This window comes from Aquarana catesbeiana, linkage group LG05 (genome assembly GCF_042186555.1).
Source record: "Aquarana catesbeiana isolate 2022-GZ linkage group LG05, ASM4218655v1, whole genome shotgun sequence".
In the NCBI taxonomy this organism is placed as follows: domain Eukaryota; kingdom Metazoa; phylum Chordata; class Amphibia; order Anura; family Ranidae; genus Aquarana; species Aquarana catesbeiana.
Window position 1 is genome coordinate 100,669,012 of NC_133328.1, and position 21,102 is coordinate 100,690,113.

General features: G+C 41.9%; 1 protein-coding gene across 1 annotated transcript in view; it reads left to right on the forward strand.

Annotated features, from left to right (window-relative positions):
* Positions 1-21,102, forward strand: part of ACVR2B (activin A receptor type 2B) — a 279,211-nt gene that overhangs the window by 215,411 nt on the left and 42,698 nt on the right. The window contains exon 6 of the mRNA XM_073632740.1: positions 9,203-9,346. Within this exon, the coding sequence (XP_073488841.1) occupies positions 9,203-9,346 (144 nt within the window). The remainder of the gene's footprint in view (positions 1-9,202; positions 9,347-21,102) is intronic.

Below are 21,102 nucleotides of genomic sequence, written 5' to 3' on the forward strand. Positions count from 1 at the left end.
TTTACCAGCGCTGACAATGTTGTGAAGAACTTGGCAGGCTGCCCGTTTTTTTCTTTTTTTCTTTTGACAGCTTTTGAGTGAGCAGAGAACTCTCTACACTTGTTACATAAATGAATCTGGAAAATCTGTATAGAGATCATGAGGGGGGTTGAATCGAGATTACGATTTTTTTTTACGATTAATCGTGCAGCTCTTGTACATACTGATAGGAGAGAGTAAGGTGAAAAAAGCTATGCTCATCAGTCTGCTGCTTTTCCTTTCATTGTCCAGTCACTGGCTAAGGGAGAGGCAAGACAAGTAAGTGTTACTTAAACGCAGAAGAAAACAAAAAAAAAAAATCAGTCCTGTGGGCCTTTGCTTGCCTTTTTCTGGCCCTTCCAACATGTATGAGGATATGGCTTGTATTAATATTGATTACTTTATTTTAGAGACTGGGAACCACTTTTATGTTCATGTATCCCTGAAGAAGAAAAGCATATTTTCGAAAGTACTTGTCTTCTATCCCATGTGATCTTCTATGTGTCCCAAGATCTCTATCACGGGGACAAAGAGGACCACAATAACTACATGCCAGGGGTTGATACACTGCTATGTACTTTGTTGGATTCATTTTGTGAACACGGCTAAACTGTATTGGTTTTTACGAGTTTTTCCAAACTTTTAAATGATGTTTAAATAAACATTGTGATTTCATACTTTCACACAGTCTATGCTTATGTTGTCTTTAAAGTCCCATATCATGGGGGTTCATTCTTCACAGTTAAATAGGGATTATGGCAACTACCTATGTGAATCTTGCTTCTGGCTTGCACATTGTCCAGGCCTTGGGGCACTATTCCTCCCACTGATACGAGACTCTATTCTGCCAACTAACACCAACAATGGGGCACCATTTCTCCCACTGACACCAACAATAGGACACTTCCTCCCAATGACACCAACGATGGGTCGCTACGCCTCCCAATGATACCGGCGATGGGGCAACGTTCCTCCCCCTAATACCAAATGTGGCAATGTTTACTGCCACTGATGCCAGAAAAATTTCCACTCCCACTAGACACAGCCCGGCCCCCCGAAAGCTTGAAGAACAATAAACTGGCCCTTTGTTTAGAAAGTTTGGAGACCCCTGTGTGCTAGACAAAGCTGTGGTTGAGGCAAAGCTGGGTAGATCTCAGAATTGGATTGGCAGAAATACAATTACTTTTGGTAGGTTAAAAAGCTCTCTTATTAATTTTTTTTTTTTTATGTGGAATTCAGCTTTAACATTCGTTTTTCAGCTTAAAATTCTCTGAAAATATTTGGACGCTTTCAGCATTTTCTAGGTCTTTATTAAAGTGTGCACCACATACTCTGTCTTTGGTTGGTAAAGTTAGTCCTTGAAATTCAAACTTTCATCAGAAGTGTCTTCTTTTCGTTGTTGCTGATGAATTTTCCAGTACAATTGATGTACTGCAGGAAAAGCGTGTGAGACCTTAAGAAAGCGGTTTGGTAACTTCCCAGCAAGAAGTCTGCTTTTCCTAATTGCAAGACGTTTAGATTCCTAGCTCCTGGTGATTTGAACATTAATCTGTGTGACACTGCAATCCCCAGGACTTCCTTAATTTTATTTTCATTACTGAGCCACTGTACTTTGAGCTCCAGGGACTGGCTCTTTTCAACCATTGTGTTGAGCAGGCAGAAAATTTCAGCCCGGTGGAGACGACAAACTCTCCAGGGTCAGGCTCGCATAAAAATCCGCAGCTTATGTACATTGTGTTTTAGAATAAAGAAACTACTTATTGCTATAATACAAATACATGGCCATTTTCCACGGATTTAGACAACAAAGAAAACATTGAAATGTTTAGTAATGAAAATTGGGACTGAAAAGGCGACTTGGAATTCTACAAATGAAGGCAAATGAGTTATTACGTGTTTGAATTTTCATTTATTCAGATCTAAGAAGTGGAGTTTTATTAATAGTCCATCTCCCCCTCCTTCTTTTTCTGCTCTCAGTTGCTTCTGCTGTTCTTTACTCCACATAAAGATAATCCCAAAATATAGAATTGTTATGCCGTATCAGCATTATATACCTAATTGTGTAGATAATGCTTTGGTTAAAGAGTCCTGAAATCGTTTTGTGAATTGTTTTCATGATAAACTTTGCATACATTTGCTTTAGGGCTGATGTACATAAAAAGGCCTATTTCTTAAGCAAGATTAAAGAAGAACAAATAATATTCACCAAGCTACAAATTATAGGAAACTTTGCTCCTCCTTTTTCTTTTTTCTTTTTTTTTCTTTCTCTTTTACCTTGACTGCTAGTTTGTCTTGAAAAAATGCTTTGTAACGGTATGCATTGGTTGTATACAGTTTGAAGCCTATGTGTACAAGCCTTAGGCTTCTTTCTTATGGGGGTGGTAAAAACAGGCAATTGGGCCTCAGTGGATTCTTGACCGCCTAACTAAATCCTTCTATACAGCCAGAGGGGGCTGTGCACATTCTGCAGCTGCATTACCTCCCACCAGATTTAAAATTTGTGCAGCATGTTGAGTTGACTGCTGACGCTGCATGTCAAAGTCACTCATTCAATGGGTACATGCCACAATTGCAAGACAAATGGATGGCTCGTGTTTGTGCAGCATTAATCCCATTGATACAGGGCCTTGAAAAAGTATTCATACCCCCCTTGAAATTTTCCACGTTTTTTCATGTTACAACCAAATACGTAAATGTATTTTATTGGGATTTTATGTGATAGACCAACACAAAGTGGCAAATAATTGTGAAGCGGAAGGAAAATGAAAAATGTTTTCCAAATTTTTTTACAAATAAATATGTGAATAGTGTGGCGTGCATTTGTACTCAGCCCCCTTTACTCTGATACTCCTAACTAAAATCTAGTGAAACCAATTGCCTTCAGAAGTCATCTAATAGAAAATAGAGTTTTCCTAGAGAACCTTAGTGAACAAACAGCCTCATGAAGACCAAGGAGCACACCAGAAAGGTCAGGGATAAAGTTGTGGAGACGTTTAAAGCAGGGTTAGGTTATAAAAATTCCAAGCTTTGAATATCTCACAGAGCACTTGGATAATGGAAAGAGTATAGCACAACTGCAGCCCTACCAAGACACGGCCGCCCACCTAAACCGACAGGCCGGGCAAGGAGAGCATTAGTCAGAGAAGCAGCCAAGAGGCCCATGGTAACTGTGGAGGAGCTGCAGAGATCCACAGCTCAGGTGGGAGAATCTGTCCACAGGACAACTATTAGTTGTGCACGCCACAAGTCTGGCGTTTATGGAAGAGTGGCAAGAAAAAAGCCATTGCTGAAAGAAAGCCATAAGAAGTTGCAGTTTGCGAGAAGCTATGTGAGGGACACAGCAAACATGTGGAAGAATGTGCTGTGGTCAGATGAGACCAAAATTGAACTTTTTGGCCTAAAAACAAAACGCTATGTGTGGCAGAAAACTAACACTGCACATCACCCTGAACACACCATCCCCACTGTGAAACATGGTGGTGGCAGCATCATGTTGTGGGGATACTTTTCTTCAGCAGGGACAGGGAAGCTGGTCAGAGTTGATGGGAAGATGGATGGAGCCAGATACAGAGCAATCCTAGAACAAAACCTGTTAGAGTCTGCAAATGACTTGAGACTGGGGAGGAGATTCACCTTCCAGCAGGACAAGGACTCTAAACATACAGGCAGAGCTACAATGGAATGGTTTAAATATTCATGTGTTAGAATGGCCCAGTCAAAGTCCAGGCCTGAATCCAATTGAGAATCTGTGGCAAGATGTGAAAATTGCTGTTCACAGACTTGAGCTATTTTTCAAAGAAGAATAAGCAAAAATGTCACTCCAGATGTGCAAAGCTGGTAGAAACATCCCCAAAAAGACTTTCAGCTGTAATTGCAGTGAAAGGTGGTTCTACAAAGTATTGACTCAGGGGGCAGAATACAAATGCACCCCACACTTTTCACATATTTATTTGTAAAAAATGTTGAAAACCTTTTATCACTTTCTTTCCAATTATGTGCTACTTTGTGTTGGTCTATCACAGAAAATCCCAGTAAAATACATTTACGTTTTTCGTTGTAACATGACAAAATTTGGAAAATTTCAAGGGGTAGGAATACTTTTTCAAGGCACTGTAATTACAGGAAAAAATAAAGAACACAGGCATTCAGGAGGTGGCATGATTGCCCCCTGAACACCTGATAAGTGACTATGCTATGCATTTCATTCTTGATTATTCCATCCATCGCTTAGAACACATGGCAAAATGCACCAAAGTCACCAAGGCCTTGAACCTGTCATGAGAGAGATAAATGTGTAAGCACTGTTGAGCTCCTAAAAATGCTAGTTGCAGGCGGTCATGTTAATCATTTGAGTCCTTCATACATGCCACCTGATCAACTCGATAGCCAGTTAATCAACCTTTTGAGAGGGCACCAGCGATAGAAACTGCCATTTTTCTCCTAATATGAGTGTCACACAATAAGGTTTCCAAAGAATATCCACATCCAATCACTGTCCAAAGCTTGCTGCCTCAAGCTACGCAACATCTCCAAAATACGCCCCTTCCTAACCAATAATATCTCAAAGCTCCTAGTTCACCCCCTGGTCATCTCTTGCCTCAACTTCCACAACGCCCCCCTCATTGGCTTACCTCTACATAGGCGATGTCCTCTTCAGTCCACCATGAATGCTGCTGCCAGACTCATCCACCTTACCAACTGTTCAGTGTCTGCCACCCCTCTGCCAATCCCTCCACTGGCTTCCACTCACCCAACGAATAAATTAAAAATACTAAAAACAACTTAAAAAGCCATCCTTCTCTTCATTCCTCCGAAGACTATCTGCTCCCTAGCCCCTTTGTCACCTCCTCCCATACTTGCCTCCAGGACTTTTCCCGAGCCTCTCCCACCCTATGGAATTCTCTACCCCAATCTGTCTCCTTAGAAAAGCCTATCTTGCCTATCTAATAGCTTTACTTTTATTTTATCCATCAGCTCATCCCCCATAGTTTATTACCTTTTGTATCACTTGACCCTCCCTTTTTAGATTGTAAGCTCTAACCAGCTGGGCCCTCAGATTCCTCCTGTATTTAATTGTATTGTAACTCTACTGTCTGCCCTCACGTTGTAAAGCGATGCACAAACTTGTTGGCGCTATATAAATCCTGTATAATAATACCATCTTAAAGATTATCAAATCAATTTGCAAACCAGGTGAATATATTATACTTTGATTTGCTTGAATATATTCATGCAGATATGTCCAGAGAACCATACAAGTCAGGATGCAATTGTCTGGTCTTGAATTAAGTAATATAAATTACAGATTTTTAGGCATGTAAAATATCAGCAAATAAGTCTTCTTTAGGAACCTTACCATGTACTACAGCTGTTCCTGAACTCCTCTTGGCCCTTCTGATTAAATTTCCCTAGGCTTAGTCCTTGAACTCTGCTGAAGGATTTCCTTGTAATCTAAAACAGAGAGAAATTCAGAAGCAGGGTACTTTTACTGTAAACACTAGGTCATGTTGGAGGATGTTCAAAAGCTTTAGTTCTAGAGCCAACCGTGGTGTATGATGTCCTAGGAGATATGCGATGTCTCAAAATAAGACACTCATTAGTCGACGTAACAAGGAAAATACTCCATGCAGTGATACATATGGCTCTTCATATTTTGCTGAAGGTGTTGCTTTAATGCAAATTGCAGTACATGGAGACATTGTGACATAATTAGACAAATAGCCTTTTAAATGTACAGTTTTGTTTTGTCTGCATGACATTACTACCCAAGAATTCGAGGGGCAAAAGGGATACGCTAATTTGGAGAAAAATCACTTGATTTTTCTGCTTTCATTACCATTAAAATTGAAGTCTCCCGTCCATGGCATTGTGTGCACTAAACACTGTACAGACTAAGCTGTGACCCTCACTTGGCTCCTCACCAGCACACACACAGGAGGTGAAAGCTGGCAGTGCCCTGTAAATCAGTAATCGAGCACTCTCATTGTACACCGTTCTGTTCTGAGGGCTCATTCGCATTCGGATCAGGAAAATTCACCATTGATTCCTTTTGTAAGGTTCTCTAGTTCTAAGTTAAATAAAATAACAGCAAAGGAAATTTGGGTAGGAACCTAATTTTCTTCACTCACTAAAAGGCTCTTCGAAGAAGGGGCTAAGAAGAAAAAAATTATACAAAAAAAGTTACAAGAACAATTCTGGAGAAGTGTACAAACCCAATCTTTGTAGCCAAAGAAAAGCTTGATTGGGTTTGTGCTCATTAAGTCAAGATTGTGTTCTAATGCTGAAAATATTTTGAAAGCTCAGTGCTGAAGAAGTTTGATGTGCAAAGTGCTGTTTAGATGCTTGAAACGTGCTGTTTTTTTCCCTTTTTGAGTAATTTGTTTTACAGTTCGTTATCGAACAAGTAACTGCAAAGAAAAGCCGTAATAACTTTGAAAAAAGCAAAGCAACATTGACACTGTATACTAGACCCACTTAAGTACCTTTTTACAAAACTGCAATCCCATCCATCATTGGAACTGTAACACACATCCACACTACCTCTTATGTCCCACATTGCTGTGCCTGAGCTATTTGTCACCAGGCCCAAGCATTGCCAATTTGGGTTGGGTGATTTTTAGGGGCTTCAGAAGTGGTTTGGAGTGGCAGGGCTGCCTAATGCGCTCGATACAACCCCAATTCAAAAAAAGTTGGGATGCTGTGTAAAATCTACATAAAAACAGAATGCAATGTTTTCCAAATACCATAAACACTTATTTAATCACAATAGAAATGTTTGAAAAAATTTACCATTTGAAGAAAAAAAAAAAAGTAATATGGAAATTGTTGGTAGTAACATGCCTCAAAAAAGTTGGTACAGGGCCATGTTTACCATGTAGCATCGCCTCTTCTTTTAACAACTGTCTGTAAACATCAGGGAACCGAGGAGACCAGTTGCTAAAGTTTTGGGAGAGGAATGTTGGCCCATTGCCAAATAATAGGATTCTAACTGTTCAGTAGACCTGGGTTGTCTTTGTTGTATATTTTGTTTCAATATCTGGACTGCAGGCAGGCCAGTTAATCACCAGTACTCTTCTACTACAAAGCCATGTAGTTGTCATAGATGCAGTATGAGGTTTAGCATTGTCTTGCCAAAATACGCAAGGCCTTAAAAAGACGTCCTCTGGATCGGAGCATATGCTGCTCTAAACCCTGGATATACCTTTTAGCATTAAATGGTGCCTTTCCAGATGTGCAAGCTGCCCATTCCATAAGCATTGATGCATCTCAACCTTCAGAGATGCAGGCTTTTGAACTGAGCACTGATAACATGCTGGAAAGACCCCTCCCTTAAGGCCCCTTTCACACTGGGGCGGTGGGGGCGTCGGCGGTACAACAGCGCTATTTTTAGCGCTGCTGTACCGTCATTCTTGCAGCGGTATTCGGTTTTAACCCCCGCTGGCGGCCGAAAAAGGGTTAAAATCCCTCGTACAGCGCGGCTATAGCCGCGCTATAGCCGCGCTGTCCGAATTGATGTCAATGGGCAGGAGCGGTTTAGGAGCGGTGAATACACCGCTCCTTCACCGCTCCAAAGAAGCGGTTTGCAGGACTTTTTTCACCGTCCTGCCAGCGCACCGCTTCAGTGTGAAAGCCCTCGGGCTTTCACACTGAACAAACAGCGGAGGCTGTTTAGGGGCGGTTTGCAGGCGGTATTTTTAGCGCAATACCGCCTGCAAACCGCCTCAGTGTGAAAGGGGCCTTACTCTGGAGTACCCAATGTCTATGGTTTTCAAAAAAAATGTCAAATTTTCAATTTGTCTGAAGTTCCTTTTCAACTTTGAGCTCTGGCCCAGAGAAGATGGTGGTGTTTCCAGATTTAGTTCAGATATGGCTTCTTTGATATAGAGTGTTAACTTGCATAGAGACAGGGATTTTTTTAAAGTGTTCCTGTGCCCATGCAGTGATGTCCATCACAGAATCATACCTGATTTAATGCAGTGCTATCTGAGGCCCCAAAGATCACTGGCATCCAATATTGTGTTTTTGCCTTGTCTCTTGCGCACAGAGATTTCTCCAAATCTTTTGATATTATGTACTGCAGATATATTTTAAGTCTTTGCAATTTTACTTTGAAGAACATTATTCTGAAATTGTTCGACAATTTTAGATACAGCTTTTCACAGACTGGTGAACCTTTGCCCAGCTTTACTTCTGAGGCACTCTGGCTCTCTAAGATGCTTTTTTTTATAGCCAATCATGTTGCTAACTTGTTCTCAATTAACATAATTAGTTGCAAAATGTTCTTCTAGCATTTCCTTAATACCAGCTTTTTGTTGCCCTGCCCCAACTTTTTTTTCATTGTGTTGGTGCCATTCATTTCAAAATTACCTTATTTCTTAAAATGGTACATTTTCTCATTTTAAGCATTTGATATGTTTTCTATTGGAAAAAAAAGATGGATTTATGAGATTTGCATTCTGTTTGTATGTAGATTTTACACAGCGCTCCAACTTTTTTGGAATTGGGATTGTAGTGTCAATGTTTGTCTGTTTTTTAAAAACGCATTAGGATTTACTTTAATGGCGATTTTTTTCACCAGAGATTTCTACATATAATGACATGGTTCCTAAGAAATGTTAATGCTAACCTAGATAAAGGTCACCCCATAACCCTCTTCTAAAATAGGGTAAGAGTCATGTCCTTGCTTCCATTACTCTGCATATTATTGCCCTCTGTGATCTCATACTGATAAAAAGCCATATGAATGCACTTAAGAAAAAGCACATAAAAATAAAAAAGGATTTTAGCAATGTTTATCTTTAGAAGTATGTAGCTTTTTTTCCATCATAAAGTGAATTATTATATTTTGTAATGAAAGCTGCAAGCCAGCATTTTTCAAATTCTATTCACAAGGATCCGAAATGCACACACTCAGTTTCTGTTAGATTTTATGTTGGTGGCATATTGCTAACGTCTACATGCTTGTGAATTCGAGTATCAAAGTGATGTGACCAAGAATCATGAAGGTGAAATTTTCTGGGAGATTCTGCAGGTCCGTTGTCTATATTCCAGTGTAAGATTGATAGCTGTCCATGGCTGGCATTATTCACTGTCTCATTGACAACAGCTTGTTTTTCACATTCTTATATTAAAATATATTAAAACATGTTTTTTTTTTTTTTGTTTTTTTTTTTGTTTTTTTTAGGATAAGCAGTCCTGGCAGAGTGAGAGAGAAATATTTACCACCCCTGGCATGAAACATGAAAACCTCTTGCAATTTATTGGGGCTGAGAAGAGAGGGACAAACCTGGAAATGGAGCTGTGGCTAATCACTTCTTTCCATGAAAAGGTAGAATTTCCTGTTAAGCCAGGCACCTGCTGGTAAATTCTTGGCTGTATATATCACCAGGGGGCATAATTAATACTGACAAAGCGTATAACTGATATTCACTTTGTTTTATTTAGTTTGATGTAGATGTTGACTCACCTTCAAACATTCTGTAACGTTGAACTAAAGGAAAAACTTTTTTTTCTTCTCATTTTCGATTGAGTTATGGAGAGTTATAACCCCACACACATTTTTTTGTTGCCATATATGTCCTGTTGGGGAGATTTTCCTTCACTTTCTGTTCCACAGGCAAAATAGGAAGTATGAGTAGATCCCTCAAAAGTGAATGAATTCCTGGGGTCACCAAATGTGACCATTGAAAGATTTACCCTTTCTTCTTGTTCTGGTGAGAACCCAATTTTGGAATTTTTTGTAAGTCCAGGCAAAACCTAACTAAAGCTAAACCTGTTCTCTGCCACATTCTAAACTTAATCTTTCTAACCCGCTATAAAATTGCTGTACTTGCCTACTCTGCAGCCGATCCTGTCTGGTTTCAGTGGCGGAAGCTGTGTGCAGAAGAGGACCGACAACAGCTGGGAAGTGATGTCACCCATAGATTTACTATGGGGCTTCCGTTGTTGGCTGCCTCTCCTGCACCCGCCTCCACACTGAAGCCACCACTGACAGCTGATGCTGGGACCGGACCGGATCGGCTGCAGAATAGGTAAGTATAACGATTTTTGCTTTACAAGGTTAGATAGATTAGGTTTAGAATGTGACAGAGAGCAGGTTTAGCATGAACTTCCACTTTAACATTTATTCTCAATGATAATGATAAGCGGAACAAACATAGAGGGTTAATCTCTCTAACGGGGGCACAGACAGCAGTGAAAACCTGACAGGTGTTTTAATCCCTCTCCACCATTTTCCAGAACTATTAAAGAAGACTTGCCTTTAGTTATACTGTAAAACTGAACTCTGAGTTAAAAATAGGAGAATTTCTGATACTGTACCAGCCAAGTAAGATGGCCCTAAAATATGTATGCTGTGTGTGGATGGCTGCTGCATAGTATAAAAATCATACCCCTTTCTCCTCATCCATTCATAAAAAAGCTTGTATCGGTTTCATAGAATACAAGGCATTCTGTGAATAGAGAGGGGAGAGGAGGGGCAGGTTTTACAACATGAACTCTCCTCCTCCAATCGCAGTTCTTTTTCAACATCCTTTTTGCAGGCCAAGCAGTCTAATAAAAGTGGCAGTTACATGGATAGGGACAAAAATATAACACTGCCCAGGTTGTTTTTATGATGACCAGCTTTTGATCAGTATGGTTAAAGCAGAAGTAAATTCCAAAAAAAAAATAAATGTGGGCCCCCAGCCGGTGCTAGCACTAGTACATTATAATAGACCTACCTTAAAATGAGGACCTCCAGGTGCGCGCTGTCAGCACTTGCACCTTAATCTGGTCTTCACGCTCTCTTCACGGGTTCACGCTCTCAGGTCATTTGAATGACCAGGCTGTGATAATGTCACTCCCGCGCATGCGTGCAAACGTCGCCGCGAAGCGATTTCAATGGACGGCATACTCCAGTGTGCCATCCATTCAGACCACAGTGCCCATGCGCCAGTGAAGTCACCAACCGGCACAAAAGTGAATATCCCTAAACAATACATGTTTAGGAGATTTTCACTGTACCTTATTGCACTGAGGTATGCCATTCACAAAAACATAGTTTGATTAAATTCATACAATTTTTATTTGACACATATGGCATAAATACATTTTACCAATGGTCCATAGATTGGTGATTCTCAATGCTAAAATACTATGAAACAACATATAAGCTCTAATGAGCAGGGTCCTCTGATTCCTCCTGTATATAATTGTATTGTAACTGTACTGTCTGCCCTTGCATTGTAAAATGCTGCGAAAACTGTTGGCGCTATATAAAGCCTGTATAATAATATAGGCCAAAAGAAAGATGATTAGTCCGCATCGTACATCTTGATACGTTTCATGAAGCAGCATTCATATCATTAGGAGATATTTGTACATTGGCTGATCGGTCATCTATAGAAAGACCATGTTGTTAAAACTAAACATGTAAATCGAGGCCTTCGGGTAAGACTGCGTATGTTAATCATTTTAATAATTAATTTTAATAAATAAATAAATAATACACTGCTCAAAAAATGTAAAGGAACCCTTTGAAAACACACCATAACTAGATGGAGAAAGAAGAGAAGGATGAGAGGATGTAGAGGCGGCAAAAAGAAAAAGAGAAACATAATGGAAGGAATTTCCAACTTGAGCGATGCTATTTTTTTTAGCAGATGAGCTCAATGTTTTAGGATTTGGTCTTAAATATGCTTTAGACAGGAATCTAAACAAATTTGATGTTTTTATTGAGTTCCAGAAATCTTTAAGAAAAATTAGTATTAAAAAGTTTTATGCGAAGAATAGCCCATCAGCGGACCAACCCATAGAGGAGTATCAGCATACCTCTCTAAAAATGATTAAATTTTTAATCCTAAAATCACTAACAATCATTTTGTTGAGGTGTTCAAGTCTTTGGTTGAGCAAGATTTGGACAAACTGGATGTTCATCCAAGTAGACGGAAAATGGACCTAGAAAGAGGCCCAGAGATGTTAGAAAATGTCAGAAACCGTGAAATCAGACCAATACAGATGTACAGTTAAATCATACTTGTTTAATAATAAAAATAAATAGAACAAACGTAGTCAAAACAAAGCCAGAGTTCAGGTACCGGAACGGATAGTCAGACAAGCCAAACATCAGGGAGCTGGAGATGAGCGTAGTAAAACAGCAAGCAGGATCTGGAGTCAGAAAGGATGTCAGCCAAGCAAGTCTTTTAACAGGAATGCAGGAGAGTGTCTCTGTGATGTCGATTAAGGCGATGGCAGAGATCCTCTGGGCTGGATGGCTTAAGTAGGCAGGACTGACTAGCAGGATATCATCAACAGCTGAGTACTTGTGGAGAGATAGGAGCTGGCAATTGGCCAACAGCTGAGCAGCCAGCTCAGAGGGGGAAGGGCTGAGCCCAGCCCCTAACAGAAAAGAAAGAGGGCATAGTGATCAGATCAGCTGATAAAGGGGGGGGGGGGTTAATTGGATTAATTGATTAATTGGAAGAATTGGATAGATTAGTGGGGGATAGTGAGACCTATGAAAACCTGAAGGAGAATCCTACGAACAAATTTAGAGCCAAATTGAAAAGGCTAATTAACCATCTCAATACAGTGCATTTTAACCCCTTTCCTGCCCAAGCCATTTTCCCCTTTCGTCTTTCAGGACAGCCACCATGAGAGATAGTCTCCTCCTCTTCCTCTTAGGAAACACTGCGCCAGCCCATAAATTCTCACTTCCCCCTGCCAGACCTCAGTATTAGTGTTTCCTCCGGTGGGGAGACACTGTGCAAGGAACCAGGCTTTTCAGTCAGGGGACTGTGGCTGTTATTTGTTTTTTTTTTGAGCCTGTAGATGGGAGCAGGGGCTTCCTATGGGCATGGGGGGGACTTACCCCTCGATTCGGTGGCCACCACTTCCTAGCTGAGCGCAGCTTCAGGCTGTGGGGGTTCCCTATCGCGGTCACAGGGCTGCAGCAGGCTGGCGTCCGCCCTTCCTGTATACTTTACAGTCCGCTCTCTTTTTGGAACTAGGCGGGCCGGACGACGGGCGACGTCATTTCCGGCGGAAGGGCGGGGGGCTGGCCTTTGACCCACGGCTTCCGGTTCCGGGTCGCAGGGCTGATAGGGAAGCCAGGCACAGGCTGGAGACGAGTCTGGGACGCGCACAGGCAGCGTTGGACTCGGTAGTAGCAACCACCTGCAAGTCATGTCGGAAGCGGATGCTCAACCAACGGACACTACCTCCAGCCTTCCTAAGATAAGAGTGCCTTGGGGAAAAGTACTCTTTACCTAGGATTGTCCCTCCATGTATGGTTCCTGTCATGGGGGGGCAGACACCCTGGGTGGTCAGGGGAGGGAGGCTCAGATCCCCATAGATTAAGGAGGGTCTAGTGCACTCCCAGGGTTGTATCCTTGTTTTTAAAAAAAAAAAAAAAAAAAAGTGACAAAAATGTTTGTTTTTCCTTTCTTGTATTTCAGAAAGCTACAGAAAAATCTAAGTCTACCCATAGCTCTAAGAGGAGGTGTGCCTCTTGCAGGGACACATTAGGGGAGGCATGGACAAAGGTCTTGTGTAGGGAGTGCATAGACTCCCTTGTTAAGGAGAGGGACTCTGAACAGGAGTCAGGACTTGCAGCCTCAGTTAAGGAGCTCTCGTCCACCTTTTCTTCATTCAAGGCCTTATTTGAAAGGTTTCAACCTCCCATTAGTCCAGCTCCCCAGGATACAACCCCGCCTCAGGCGCAGGGCTCTGCTCCTGCCCAACCTGCAGCTTCAGTTAGGGCAGAGGAAGCTCCAGGGCCTTCCGGAGTGGAACTAAGACAGCCAGATAGTTCCTCCTCCGATTCCCAGGATGGTTCAGAGGGGGAGGACCAGGACGGGGAGTCCAGGAGATCCTCCAGATATAAATTATCCCTAGAGGAGGTAGAGGACCTCTTAGGGGCTATTTATACAACCCTCGGTATTCAGGAGGACAGGAAACCCCTGACCCTTCATGACCAGATGTACAGAGGCTTGGGGGAACAAAAGAGAAAGGTTTTTCCAGTTCATGAGGTACTGGTTGAAACTATCAAAAAGGAGTGGCAGGATCCCGAAAGGAAATCCTTTTTTTCTAGATCCTTAAAAAGGAGATTTCCGTTTTCGGATGATCCTACATCTATCTGGAATAAAAATCCCAAGTTAGATGCTGCTTTCTCCCAGGTTTCCAGACACACTGACCTGGCTTTTGAGGACATGGGGGCCCTGGTGGATGTCATGGATAAAGGAGGGTCTCAAACTTGTCGCAGGGTCGTCTGTGGTGCATCCCAGTCTCTCAGGTGGTAACCACAGACGCAAGCGGCAGAGGTTGGGGGGCGCATCTGGGTTCCCTTGTAGCACAGGACACCTGGGAGGGAAACGAACTCAGAAGGTCGTCCAATTGGAAGGAGCTGAAGGCAATCGGGCTAGCACTCAGGTTCTTCAAAAAGGAGCTACAGGGCCACCATGTACAGGTGCAGTCGGACAACTCGTCCGCCGTAGCTTATGTGAACAAGCAGGGAGGCACAAAGAGCGGAGTACTGCTGACATTGGCATCAGACATTCTGAGCTGGGCCGAGACTCACACTCTCTCACTCTCAGCAGTCTACCTGAGAGGAGAAAAGAATGTGATAGCAGACTTTCTCAGCCGATCCAAGCTGAGGGAGGGCGACTGGATCCTCAACCAGGAGGTTTTCAATCTCATCTCAGAGAAGTGGGGTCCTCCAGAGGTAGATCTGTTCGCGTCAAGAAACAACGCGAAAACCCCTTGTTTTTTCTCCCTAAACAGAGGGGAGGGAGCACGAGGGGTCGACGCATTGATCCAGGACTGGCATTTCAGAATCTGCTATGCCTTCCCGCCCCCAGCGTTATTACCAGCAGTTCTCAGGAAGTTTCAGATGGAAAACACGTCCCTGATTCTGGTAGCACCACATTGGCCAAAGAGGGCTTGGTTCTCAGTACTCAAGCAGCTAGCGGTCGAACCTCCCTTATTCCTGCCACCTCGAGAGGATCTCCTCTCACAGGGCCCAGTCCTCTGTCCACAGGTTCACCAATGGCAGTTTCAATAAATGGGGTGCAGAAGGCTCCCTTGCGGTACATAGTCCCACAGCTGTGTTGGAATTCCTTCAGTGCGGGGCAGACAGGGGTTTATCCATAAGTACCCTTAAAGGTCAGGTGTCAGCACTCAGTGCTTATTTAGAGAAACATCTGGCCACCAACCCCAGGGTGGTCAGATTCTTTAAGGCCCTGTCTAGACAAAGACCGGTTCAAGGTCCTCCCTTTCCCAAGTGGGACCTATCGTTAGTTTTGCAGGGCCTGACGGGAATCCCCTTTGAACCTTTAGAAGAATGTCTACTAAAGGATCTTACGTTAAAAACAGTTTTTTTGGTAGCAGTGACAACTGCCAGGAGAGTCAGCGAGATTGAGGCCTTATCTGTTAGACCTCCTTTTTGCGTTATTTTTCCAGATCGGATCATCTTTAAGACCGATCCAGCATTTTTACCTAAGGTTGCTTCTGGTTTCCACAGAAGTCAGGAGGTAGTTTTACCCTCATTTTGTCCCAACCCCTCGGGGGAAAGGGAATTAAAATTTCATTCTTTGGATGTAAGGAGATGTATCCTTAGATACCTAGAGCTGACCAAGATGTTTAGAAAGTCAGACTCTTTATTTGTTTTGTTTTCTGGGGCCAGAAAAGGATGCAAGGCGTCTCGACGCACTATTGCCAGATGGCTCAGAGTAGCCATTGGCCAGGCCTATACATTGGCAGGGAAAGAAATCCCAATGGGTATAAGAGCACACTCTACTAGAGCTATGGCAGCTTCGCAGGCAGAAAGGGCTGGAGCAACGCCAGAGCAAATATGCAGGGCTGCAACATGGTCCAGCTACTCCACTTTTGTAAAGCACTACAGAGTGGACCTGGTGTCGGCTAGTGAGCAAGCCTTTGGGCGAAAGGTATTGCAAGCGGTAGTCCCACCCTAAACTGGTAAGTGCTCGTTTATCCTCTCATGGTGGCTGTCCTGAAAGACGAAAGGGGAAAATTAGAGTTACGTACCGGTAACGTCTTTTCCAGTAGTCTTTCAGGACAGCCCTAGTTACCCACCCGAAATTTTTGGGGGGTCTTACAAAAGACCAGAACGCAGCATGATAATGATATGGAATAGTATGTTATTAATGTGTTCTTGTGTCTCCCCAGCTGACCGGAGGTAATCTCGGAATATACTGAGGTCTGGCAGGGGGAAGTGAGAATTTATGGGCTGGCGCAGTGTTTCCTAAGAGGAAGAGGAGGAGACTATCTCTCATGGTGGCTGTCCTGAAAGACTACTGGAAAAGACGTTACCGGTACGTAACTCTAATTTTTCAGCTTTCAGCGCTGTCACACTTTGAATGACAATTGCGTGGTCATACAACACTGTACCCAAATGAAATTTTTATTATTTTTTCTCCACAAATAGAGAATTATTTTGGTGGTATTTGATCACATCTGTGTTTTTTATTTTTTGCGCTATAAACAAAAGAAGAGGGACAAGTTTGAAAAAAAACACTATTTTTTACTTTTTGTTATAATAAATATCCATTTTTTTTTTTTTTTAAACAAATTTTTTCCTCAGTTTAGGCCGATACTTATATTTCTACATATTTATGGTACAAAAAATCGCAATAAGGGCAAGGAGGGCATTAATCAGAGAGGCAGCACAGAGACCTAAGGTAACCCTGGAGGAACTGCAGCAGAGACTGGAGTATCTGTACATAGGACGACAATAAGCCGTATGCTCCAAAGAGTTGGGCTTTATGGCAGAGTGGCCAGAAGAAAGCCATTACTTTCAGCAAAAAACAAAATGGCACATTTTGAGTTTGCGAAAAGGCATGTGGGAGACTCCCAAAATGTATGGAGGAAGGTGCTCTGGTCTGATGAGACTTAAAATTTAACTTTTTGGCCATCAAAGAAAACACTAGGTCTTGAAAACCCAACATATCACCTCACCCAAAGAACACCATCACCACAGTGAAACATGGCGGTGGCAGCATCATGCTGTGGGGATGTTTTTCAGCAGTCAGAACTGGGAAACTGGTCAGTTGAGGGGAAAGATGGATGGTGCTAAATACAGGCATATTCTTGAGCAAAACCTGTACCACTCTGTGTGTGATTTGAGGCTAGGACGGAGGTTCACCTTCCAGCAGAACAATGACTGCTAAATCAACACTTGAGTGGTTTAAGGAGAAACATGTAAATGTGTTGGAATGGCCTAGTCAAAGCCCAGACCTCAATCCAATAGAAAATCTGTGGTCAGACTTATGCCCCGTACACACGATCGGACTTTGTTCGGACAACAAAATCCTAGGATTTTTTTCGACGGATGTTGGCTCAAACTTGTCTTGCATACACACAGTCACACAAAGTTGTCGGAAATCCGATTGTTCTAAACGCGGTGATGTAAAACACGTACGTCGGGACTATAAATGGGGCAGTGGCCAATAGCTTTCATCTCTTTATTTATTCTGAGCATGCGTGGCACTTTGTCCGTCGGATTTGTGTACACACGATCGGAATTTCCGACAACGGATTTTGTTGTCGGAAAATTTTATATCCTGCTCTCAAACTTTGTGTGTCGGAAAATCCGATGGAAAATGTGTGATGGAGCCCACACACGGTCGGAATTTCCGACAACAAGGTCCTACCACACATTTTCCGTCAGAAAATCCAACCGTGTGTACGGGGCATTAGATTGCTGTTCACAAGCGCAAACTATCCAACTTGAATGAACTGGAGCAGTTTTGCAAGGAGGAATAGGCAAAAATCCCAGTGGTAAGATGTGGCAAACTCGTAGAGACTTATCCAAAGCGATGCGGAGCTAGGATAGCCGCAAAAGATGGCTCTACAAAGTATTGACTTTAGGGGCTGAATAGTTATGCACATTGACTTTTTCTGTTATTTTGTCCTATTTGGTGTTTGCTTCACAATAAAAAAATAAAAAATCTTCAAAGTTTTGGGCATGTTCTGTAAATTAAATGATGCAAATCCTCAAACAATCCATGTTAATTCCAGGTTGTGAGGCAACAGAACACGAAAAATGCCAAGGGGGGGTGAATACTTTTTGCAAGGCACTGTAAGGATGGAATATTAAACAAGAAAGAGGCAAGATACCTTATGCCAGATGCACCTAAAGTTCCGGTTATTTACCAGCTACCCAAAGTGCATAAGAATCCACGTTGAACTTTTTTGTATCATCATATGAGCACTAAGCACTTTAATGATTTTTACAGATTTGTTTATATTTTTGCTTACATATTGATTTGTATAGTATAAGTATACTGATTTATATGGTATCAGTCACTATATCACTGAATTGTTCAGATTAATATATTCTGCTAGCGCTGTTTCTTATTTTTCTTTAACTGATTAAGGTTATAGCACCTTTGCATAGCTGCAGTTTTGTATTCATTATCGGAGCACCTTAGCGCAAGTTTTGTTTAGTTTTATTATGACCTTCTACAGCCCTTTCCAGCTCACCTAGAGTAATTGCCTGTCTCCTGGAATCTCCTCCATGCTCTTGAGACTGTGCTGGGAGACACAGCAAACCTTCTGGCAATGGCACATATTGATGTGCCATCCTAAAGGAGTTGGACTACCTGTGCAACCTCTACAGGCAGTCCCCGATTTACGAACATCGTGACGTCACTGCTGACTGCTTGCGCTCCACGCTGGTCTGGAATGCCACCCCGCAGTGCCGGACACATCCCACACTGCAGTCCTGCATTAACACAAGAGCCCCAAATAACACAACTACATGCCCATAAGCTCCTGGAGCATCCCACATCACTGCACAGGCTGGAGTTGCACTTAAAAATGTACTGTACTGACTTACAAACAAATTTGACCTAAGAACAAACCTACATTTCCTATCTTGTTCGTAACCCGGGGACTGCCTGTATAGGGTCCAGGTATTGCCTCATGCTACCAGTAGTGACCCTGACCCTAGCCAAAGCTAGTGACAAACAGTCCAAAAAGAGGAGTAGGGGAAAAAGTCAGTGGCCTCTACTTGTAATACCATTCCTGTTTTGGAGGTCGTCTCATTGTTGCCAATCTAGTGTACCCGTTTTTAATTTCATTAACACCAAAGTGGCTAAAACTGATTAACAACCCCCTCTGCTACTTAACTGACCAGATCAATATCCCAGGCATATAATTGACTTGATGCTATACTCTGATTAAAAACTGTTCTTTTCAGTTTTTTTGAGCAGTGTATATGTCTTCACCTGGGTCATGCTTACATGTTTAGTTTTAACAACTTGGTCTTTCTATAGATGACTGATCAGCCAATGTAGAAATATCCCCTACAGGAGTAAATGCTGTTTCACAAAACATGTTGAGATGTATAGATGTATGGCATGGCCCGCTCATCCTTCTTTTGGTCTATATATGTTGTTTCATAGTATTTCTTAGCATTATGAATCGCCAATCTATGTACCATTGGGAACATGTTTTTATGCTATATGTATTGAAAAAAAAAACTATGAATTTTATCGAAGTATATTTTTGTGAATGGCGTAACTCTTTTTAAAAGTTCCATGGGCACTGCAATTGTATGAGTTAGTTCATGTTTTGGGGACTAAGCTATGCCCCACTCCTTATGAACGTAAGCCAATATTCATAATTGTTTTGTTCACAATACAACTGCAATTTTTTGCAACACTTCAGAGCCCACCTGAAGTCACTGACCATTTCTGCAACGCAGCAAAGCTGGGCTGCTTAGATAAGAATAAAATCTCACTTGACGCTTTAACCAATTTGTTTGTCGATTATTAAAGTATACCTAAAGTGTTACTAAACCCACAACAGTAAAATCAGTCTGTATATGCAGTAAAGCATGCTTGTTATACTCACTGTGGAACTTAATACACAGTTTGGTGTGTATTGCTAGAGAGTTTTTTTCTTGAGAGGGTGTATGTCATCAGCACTGTCCAGACAGAGGGTCAGGGGTCCTGCAGTCAGAGGTCCTGCAGCCTCATAGGATAGCCAGAGTGGAATGAAAACTCCTACAAGCTTTATCCAGACACTGATAGAAGTCACAAGACTGCTATATACTGCTGATGAGAAAAGGTATTTAGCAGTTTATATTTACTAAAACTATTGCATTTCCATGTTCTGTGTGAGACCAGATATAGTGAATGCAGAGTCCTGGGTTTAGTAACACTTTAAGATCGCTTGTCCACCTAAGTCTACCCTTATCCACAGGGCAATAACACTGCTGCATGATTTTACTGCAGAATGAACAGCGTTGTCACCATGTTCAACAAACTTGAAAAATAACATCATCTGGCACGATCAACAAGTAATAGAACGGTTGCTCAGTGCTAGTGACTACATCATATGTCATTTTTTTAATTTTTCCCCAGACTTCCACTTCAACTGTCACTTAAAATTCTAGTGTTCACAAAGATATAGGGAGTATACATTTGGATTTATTATTACAATGTTTATCTGACAGTCATTTTTTCTATAATTCACAATTTTCATGTTTGCGTTTTGCTTTACCATATGTTCAGGATGGTGTATGTAGGTTCTCCCATCATTGAATTCTTTATCATGACAGTGATGGGAGACCAACTGCTGAGATTACAGGATAAGTCACCGTCTGAGCAAACTGATGAAATGAGCAATAATCACAAGTGCACTACCACTGAGTGCGTAGCACAAGCCACATATGTAATGAGCAAGCATTTCTGCTCTTTTCTACATATGTAGCTTAGAAACTATACATAGAAAATAACGCTTTTTTTCCCCTAAGACGTTAACGTATGCTGAGAGGAGTGTATTTACATTTGATTGATCACATTAATAGACAGTGTATTCCCTATGAGAAATCCTAACTCAAATCTACAGCCTGTAAGGCACGCACAAGTGGAAACCAAATAGGATCAGCCATCCGCTTTATAAATTCTATTAACCTCATCAATTCTGTGATAAGTAACTATGAATGTTCATTAGCCGAATGAACAAACTTTGGTTCGGGTATAGCTGTATTTTAATAAATCGCACTCTTAAGGCAGCCTTGCCTCTCTTCTCCCATGTTTAATGTATAGCGGGAAACACACAGACACTGTTGGACTGCAG